The sequence below is a fragment of the Hevea brasiliensis genome, chromosome 12 (genome assembly GCF_030052815.1).
Source record: "Hevea brasiliensis isolate MT/VB/25A 57/8 chromosome 12, ASM3005281v1, whole genome shotgun sequence".
Classification (NCBI taxonomy): domain Eukaryota; kingdom Viridiplantae; phylum Streptophyta; class Magnoliopsida; order Malpighiales; family Euphorbiaceae; genus Hevea; species Hevea brasiliensis.
The window spans coordinates 29,819,976-29,828,554 of record NC_079504.1 but is presented as its reverse complement, the minus strand read 5'-3'; the positions used below and the strand labels follow the sequence as shown (position 1 = coordinate 29,828,554).

The window sequence follows — 8,579 nt, the reverse complement described above, 5'->3', positions numbered from 1 at the left end:
AAGGATTAAGAGGATTTACAGATTAATTAAGGAACTTAATGGGTCTTGATTAACTTTAACTCCACGAAAGTAGGATTAGATTGATTAAGGCACTCTTTGTCCCACTCGAAAGGGTATTCAAAGGATTTAAGAATTAATCTCCTTAAAACCCGTAAGTTCCACAAGATTGGATAACCAATTTAAAAATCCCAAAATAGCTTGAATATGAACTCCCGAACTCCGGAATCGCCTTTTTATCATTGTTAATTTCTAATTGAATTTAATTACTTGCCATTTTAAATCTTGCCATATTTCAATTTTCTTATTTTAATGCAATTTTAGTTAATCATTACATTGTTGAATAGATTATTAATTTTACACACATAGAATTCACACTTCAATATCTATCAATTTATTACTTTAATTTCAAAAATAGTTCAAATTAGTCAGAATTTTTATATCAAAAATTCAATCATTAACACAACTCCTCGTGGGAACGATATCTTTTCTATATTACTTGTACGACCCGTGCACTTGCGGTTGGGCCACATCACTGATTCTATGGGCTTTGTTGGGATTGATTCACATGTTGATAAAATTATGTCATTGTTATGTATTGAGCCAACAAACATTCGGGTAATAGGAATTTGGGGAATGGGTGGTATTGGAAAGACCACCATAGCTGAAATTCTATTTAGTCGAATATGTAATCAATTTGATTGCTTTTGCTTTCTTCGCAATGTTAGGGAAAAATCAGAAAAATATGGGCTAGTTGATTTAAGAAAAAGCTTTTTTTCGGAACTCTTGGGGATTGAAATTAGAAATATAGAAATGCTCAGTGTGGTACCCACTTTCATTAAGGATTCACTTAATAGGAAGAAAGTTCTAGCTGTTCTTGATGATATTAATGATCCAGAGCAACTAGAAGGTTTGGCTATAAATGATGATGATTGTTTTGGGCTGGGAAGTAGAATCATTTTAGTAAGTAGAGACAAACAAGTCCTAAGCAGTTGCTGAAGAAGTATATGAGGTTAAGGGAATGAATTATGGTGATGCTCGTCAGCTGTTAAGTATGAAAGCCTTCAAACAAAAGCATCCTCCGGTGGAATACATGGAGTTGTGTGAAAGGGTACAAACTTATTGTAAAGGTGTTCCATTAGCTCTCGAAGTTTTGGGTTCCCGTCTGTGCAATAAGACTCCTGAAGAATGGGAAATTGAATTGAATAAACTGGAGATATCCTGACAGCGATATTATGGAAGTCTTAAAAATAAGTTATAATGATTTAGATGAAATGCAGAAGAAAATATTTTTATATATTGCTTGTTTCTTCAATGGATATGGCAAAAGCTATGTAGAAGATATACTTGGTTGTGATTTTCATACACATTGGGGAATAATTCGTCTAGTGGATAAGTGTCTTGTAACTATTGTGGATGACATGTTAGAGATGCACGATCTGATAGTGGAAATGGGTAAAGATATTGCTCGGCGGGAGGGTATCATATTATGCAATTCTAATGACATCTGTGATATGTTGACCTCAACTAATAATAAGGTATATATATGTAAAACATTATCATATCATTTAAAAGAAATGACAAAAGTGTTTCTTTGCAAAGTATTGATATATAACTTCCTCTTTCTCTGTGATATTGATTGTTAGGCAAATGAAGCAGTTGAAGGCCTACTTTTGAACATGTCTGAAATTGGAAGGCTATATTTGAATGATTCAGTCTTCTTACGAATGCCCAACTTGAGATCGCTTAAATTTTACAGGGATCGCTCAAATTTTACTGAATTCAGATTTCAATCAAATTATCTAAAAAGTCTTCCTAAGAAGCTGAGTTTACTTCATTGGGAAGAATACCCTTTCAGGTCTTTGCCATTAAGTTATTCCATGGAAAACCTTGTCCACCTCATCATGCCACGTAGCGAAGTTGAAGAGCTCTGGAATGGATCTACGGTAAGCTTTACATATATATCTGTCTTTGTTTTTATTTTTTGCCATTATAATTTCATCAATTAAAAATTTTATTGTTAAGCTCCTAGATTTAAAAAAAAAAAAAAGAAAGAAAAACAATTTTAGAGTTCACCAATCTAAAATTTCAAGATATTTTAAATAATTTTTTTTATCATTTTGTAAATAACTTACTGAATTTATTGAATAGAAAAATCTTAGGATCAACTATAATTTAGTCATAATTGTATATTATTGAGTAAAAGTTTTGTTAACAAATCTTACATTATTCATACCATATGTGGTTAATATAATTTTATTTTATTTTTTTCCTTTAGTAAAAGGCTGATCATATCATATGATTTAATCTAATCCAAAACTTAGTATGTATAAGAGTGTCCACGGTGTTGGATTTAAGCTTTAAAGGAAAAATATGTTTATATAAAATAATTAATTTAATTAAAAAACATAAAGGAACATATTTATCTTTACACATAATAATAATAATAATAATAATAATAATTATTATTATTATTATTATTATTATTATTATTATTATTATTATTATTATAAAAAAAATTAGATCGCTTTTAAATATAACACTTTTTTTATTTAGAAAAAATTCATTTACAAATATGAAAATGTTTTCTAACATTAAATTAATGTATTGTTGCCACCTATATAGTCTAAAAAATATAATAAAAATAAATAATTTCATTACATTTTTGTAAATTGATTATTTATTTCTTGTAATTAATGTAAATATTTGTAGTTAAAAAAATATATCAGTTAAAATATAATTATGCTTTTTATTTGCTTAATTAAAATTTTAATTTTAACTAAAGATAAATTTTACTTCGAAAGTGCAAATTAAAATTATGAAAATATGAAAAATGGATAGGAAAAAATGATATAATATTTTTATGTTATTATGAATGATAAAAAAATTATGAAAAATTATGAGCTGCCCCTCCTTGCATGCCACTGACTGTCTATATATGGGCTTTCTGAGAATTTATAGTTAAAAATTATTTCGTGTATTTGTGTTATGCAGTGTTTGCCAAACTTAAAATCTCTTGATCTTGCTTTCTCAAAGCATCTGAAAATAGTCCCTGATTTTTCTATGATGACAAACCTGGAAGAGATCATTTTTGATGGTTGTGAGAGTTTGATTGAGATTCCATCATCCATTCAGCGCTTGAAAAGACTCGATTCTCTTGATCTAACTTATTGCAAAAAGTTGAGAAGTCTTCCACAAATGCCGAGAGGCATAAAATATTTAGAACTAGCTAATTCTGGAGTGGAAGAGTGGTCTCCGTCTTCTATCCAATTTCTTGACAATCTTTTGGTCTTAGATATCACCCATTGCCAAAATCTTAGAAGTCTTCCAAGAATTATATATTGCAATACTTTTATAAGAATTGATATCAGTTTCTGCCCAAATCTCATCATGTCGCCGCAGATTATGGAAAGTTCAGAAGTATTGCCCTCATCAAATAATGGTATTGTTGAGTTAGATTTGAGAGGATGTAAAATGCTCAACAGTCTCCCAAATAGCACTTGCGAATTGAAACGCCTTGAGATTCTGAATCTCCATGGCTGTTCATATCTTGAGAAACTGCCTCCTTTATATGGTTTATGCTCCTTAAAGAAGCTATATCTAGATGGCACTGCACTTGTAGAAATTCCTCCTGACATTGTTTCTTTGTCATCATTAGAATTACTGTCTCTAAGTTATACTCCAATGGAAGAATTGCCGTCATCAATTGGTTGTCTCTCTTCACTTGTTACTTTGTATTTGAAGAGATGTAAAAACCTTAAGAGTCTCCCAAGCAGCATTTGTGAATTGAAATGTCTTGAGACTCTACATCTCAGTGGCTGTTCAAATCTAGAGAAATTGCCTCCTTTATATGGTTTATGCTCTTTACGATATATATATCTAGATGGCACTGCACTCGTAAAAATTCCCCTTGGCGTTTTCTCTTTATCATCATTGGGAGTATTGTTTCTAAATGATACTCCAATAGAAGAATTGCCGTCATCAATTGGTTATGAATTGAATTTTTGTAATTGCGTAAATTTGGACCAAAATGCACGTGGCACCATTATGGCAGATGCTATCCAGAGAATTAAAGAATTAGCCATTGCTAGAAGTTATGGAGCATTTTATCCTCGTTTTTTGGTTGGTTTACTCGGAAGCAAAATTCCTGAGTGGTTAAGCTGTGAAGGCCCAGGATATTTAATAGAAACTTCGTTCCCTCCTGGTTGCTTCAATAATATGTTCCTGGGTTTTGTTTTTTGTGCTATTCTAGAATTCAAGGATCCTGTTTACTTTTGCTATGGACCCTTATCTTGTCTAAGCAGTTTCAAGAACAATAATGGCTACACAGAGGCCAAATTTACAAGTGAATATTTCTGTTTGGAAAATACCATAGAATCAGATCATGTGTTCTTTTGGTACGATGGCCATGACATTTCCTTTTTAGATTGGCTCAAACAAAATTGTGACATGGAGAATAAGGCAACATTCCACCTCTACCCTGAGTATATGTGCTCCGACCATATGAGAAAGTGGGAAGTGAAAAGGTTTGGGTTCCACTTGTTATATGACAAAGTTGAGCTAAACAAATATAGAGAAGCCAATTTTCTGGAGCAATTTAAAGAAACAACAAATGCCGACAATAAGAGAAGCAGGGAAGACTTTTACTCCAGTAATATCAATGGCAACCAGGAGGTGGAAACGCACCCTAAAAGATTGAGGCAAAATTTCTTTATGGAAGATTACTTTTCAAATGCTCAGGATGGGATTAACTACGACGCTACTATGGTTCCTTCAAGTTCTTCATGTGAATTTGCTCCCAAATTCTACAAATTTCTTTGAAATCCGTCCCTGCTAATTGTGGAGAACTAAGGCTTGCGGCTCGCTTTCCCTGTAAGTCACCTCCATTTTTATATTTTTATATCCTTTTGATATTTTGACATATGACAATGTTTTGGCATTCAAACTCTTACATATCTAATCTAATTAAAATGCTATTAATGATGATTTGAAATTTGAATGAGATTCTTCGATTTAAATTGAAAAATTAAACTAAATTGATTTTATTCTGATATTGGCTCTTTTGCCCCTATCACCACTAGCAAGCTGTGTCGAAGTCTTCCAAAGCTGGGCATCAACTATGTGATCTGTCGAGTCTCATTTGTTTTGGGCATCAACTTTATGATCTGGCGAGTCTTTCAAGCCCATCTCTCGCGACTTCAGCGGCGTCTTCCAGACTCACTCTACGCCAACCTCGGCCTTCTCCGTCTAGCCAATACGTTTCCAGAGTCGTTTCCGACACCAACCCTTCTCTATCTCTTTTGATTTTGTTATTTTTGGATGATATTGGTAATTTATTTTGATCTGTAGTGTTGGATTTGCTTTGAAATCTAAAGATTTATGTTTGATTTGTTTTGACTCCTGTGACCTGTAATATTGGATTTGTTTTGTTTTGGTTATTTAGATTTGAAGAACCAATGGATTGAAATGAATCAAACCAGTTATTTCGGTTTAATTTAATTCATTTAGTTCTTTACTTTGGTTCGATTTTATTTTTCAAAAGAAGATACTTCGAAATTTTGGTTTGTCCGGTTCCTTTTTCTTTCAGAGAGTAATTTCAATTTAATTAATTTTCTTGGTCTGTAAAGCAGTTTTATAAAATGTGAATTTCTTTCTTATTCTGTCTTTAATTATATTGACTTAGATTTCCAAAATTACGAACGCATAGTGATCTTATGAGTAGAAATATTTTGCATGTCACATAAAGTGGTAAAGTTGCATATATTAATTCTTCCTCAGAGACAATGGGAATTGTGTTTCTCAGTTTATTCCACACTTGCAATGAAAACTCATTTGCTGCTTTATAATAGATTTTATTTGGAATTCTATATGAAGCAGTATCTGCATACTCCAGTAAAAGAAATCCCAAGATACTAATTAACAATTTCTACTGCTTGTGATTTATTTTTCTTTCTCATTTTTCTTTTCTCAAGAACTGCTTCTCTTATACAACATTTTTTGACTCTCGGCTTCCATTTCTCTTCTCCACTCAACGATTCAGAAGCTCTATGGTTTTTGTAGCCTCCAATTTCTCTCTCTCTTGCACAAACTTAATTAGCAACTATAAGTCTTCCATTTCAGGTGAGTTGCTTTTATGATCTAATGCTGCATAATCTATTACTAATTTGTAAAATTTGCTTCTCAAAAGAAGTTTGAATCACTAGTTGCAGAAACTTAGGCATTTGAATCTTGCTTCTATTATTTAAAATCTGCATAATATGTTATGCTGAACATTTGCTATGTTGTATATGATTGAACCCATATGTCAACGTTACCTTCTTCTGTTGGTGCACCCTCTCCTTTTTGTTTGACCTTTCTTTTTTTTTTTTCCTTCACCTCTTTGAGAGAAAATTGCATGATCTCTTTCCAGGCAATTTGTCTACAATTATAAATTTTTTAAAATGTGTAGCTGGCACCAATAACACCTCAATTATTGTCCAAATGTCCATAGTCATAATATCACGCATTTGGAAGAAAGGAGTTTTATACGTATAGTATTTAAATTTAAATGACGTGCCTGTGCTGTGATGTTTCTTTCTATGTTTGTCCATGTTATTGTTTATCATGTAGATCTCTTCTTACCATTAGAGAATGTTTAGTGTATGTTTATTATGCATCACCCTCTTCTGTGGAAAATTTTTGGTGGCTGAAAATGAAGAGGAAAAATAAACTCACAAACCCATTTTGACACTTGTTAAGGTTGTTACCTCCTCTAGTAAGTTTCAACATAGTGCTTTGTGATTTTTCTCTTTGTGGTTATGCTAGTTGAGTTCGTAGGACCATGAAAATTTTCTAACACTCTTTCTGAGATTAAGTTGGTAAGTGGGGAAAAAATGAATTGCAAAGTAGAAGCAGCTCCTGGGTTTGTGTCACTTTAGAAACAAAAATCTAGTCCTTTGCTTTGTACGCTAGTTAAAGAAAAAACAAGTAAAAAATCTTGGTTTTGTATTTGATGATTTTTTTTTTCTTTGATGAAGATTCCAATCCTTTTGCTAGCTATTAAATTATAAACCTTCCTTTAGGCAGCCGTTAAATGATTTTATGTAGCTCTTTCTTTCATCAAAACCAACTTTGAAGGGAGTTTGTGACTTCTTTTAAGATCTTTGCTTTATTTAGGTAAGGATCACAAAAAAGAAGGAAAAAAAAAATTCATATTGCATTTTCTTTTTACTTCCATTTGATTTTTATTGGACTCTTTGAGGACCAATCTCTTATTACTATATTTTTGTGCTCTTGGCCAAATCCATTTGAATCATACCCTCTAGCCATGATTTTTTATTTGATGCTTTAATTCAGTGGGATTATGAATTACTCTGTTTATAAAGCTAAAATCATCAACTTCTTAATTAGTAAACCAATTTATTTGATTGCTAAATTTGTGTTCTATTTGTCCTAATTGTGAAGTGATTTATTCCAGAATTTGTTGAATAATTGACATATGGGATGGAGAAAACCGGTTTTAACATAAGGATGGATGACAAATTTTAATAAATGATTGAATCGTGTAATTCCCGCTGTCAGTTGCAAAACCATGCAATCATTTGCCAAATCTCAGGTTCTGCTTTTGCTGATCACTAATGCTCACCATCATTGTTGTCCCTTTTTTCCCTATGCTTCCCATCAGCGGTGTTGTTTGTTTGTTTGTTTTTTCTTTCCTTTTGGCTTGATTGAGGTCCAACAATTTCAGTATCGTTGCTCCTTATAGTCCTAAAAATAATTTATAGACATTAAAACTCATTGACAAATAATCTTCACATGGATATGGATGGTATGGAGTTCATGGAATTGTATAGGAGAATAAAGATTTTTTTTTTAAATGGATTTGGATGGTATGGAGTTCATGACAAATAATGTCCAGATTAATTCAATTATATTATTGTTTATGATAAATAATTTTTTTTTCGAATCATCCCATAATACTAGTGTACCTTAATTAAGATATTTTTAGTCTGAGAATTCCGATCATCCATATGCAGTATCATATTTAACAAGAAAAAAAAGATATTTTAATGAATATAGAGACAATTATTCCATTTCAAATCCAATTTAGCTCTAAAAAGAAATTTAATTAAGATGTATAAATTGTTAAATTTTTGGGGAAAGCACAATATTGTAACCTGTTTTTCATGCTTTTTCAATTCAAGGATTGAAGAAAATTTCATGACAAATCGATTATTGAACGATCGTGTCGTTAACAAATCGAGGGAAAAGGGCTAACGCCATTAAGTGCACTTATGGGTATGGATACAATTGTTTGAATGAATTTTGAACAAAAATTATTATGAAATATTAATTTGCATATTCATATCTGGAGATTTAGGTATGTATAGGAGCTTTGATATCTAGTGTATCCCACACATCTGTAACTAAATTAGTTTCTTCACCTCTTAGCAAAGTGACATAAAGAAATAATTTCACCTTTAATAAAATTTTGATATTCTAATTTATTGACATCATTAGCATCTGTAATTTATGAAAATGCTCTGCAATTTATGATAAACAGTAGCTTCCACCATTCTAAAATCCTTTTTATTCACATTCAT

The 8,579-nt window shown here is 31.6% G+C and overlaps 1 protein-coding gene across 2 annotated transcripts in view; it reads left to right on the top strand.

Annotated features, from left to right (window-relative positions):
• The first annotated feature begins 1,378 nt into the window (after positions 1-1,378).
• Positions 1,379-8,579, top strand: part of LOC110662915 (disease resistance protein TAO1) — a 53,971-nt gene continuing 46,770 nt past the window's right edge. Inside the window, exons 1-3 of one of the 2 annotated variants that reach the window (XR_009142088.1) lie at positions 1,379-1,535; positions 1,644-1,943; positions 2,992-4,869. Coding sequence is in view for 1 of the 2 variants with exons in the window: in XM_058131428.1 (XP_057987411.1) it covers positions 1,419-1,535; positions 1,644-1,943; positions 2,992-4,818 (2,244 nt within the window). In the remaining variant the exon portion in view is untranslated. Of the gene's footprint in view, positions 1,536-1,643; positions 1,944-2,991; positions 5,554-8,579 lie in introns of those variants that run through there. The other variant, XM_058131428.1, reaches the window with a different exon arrangement.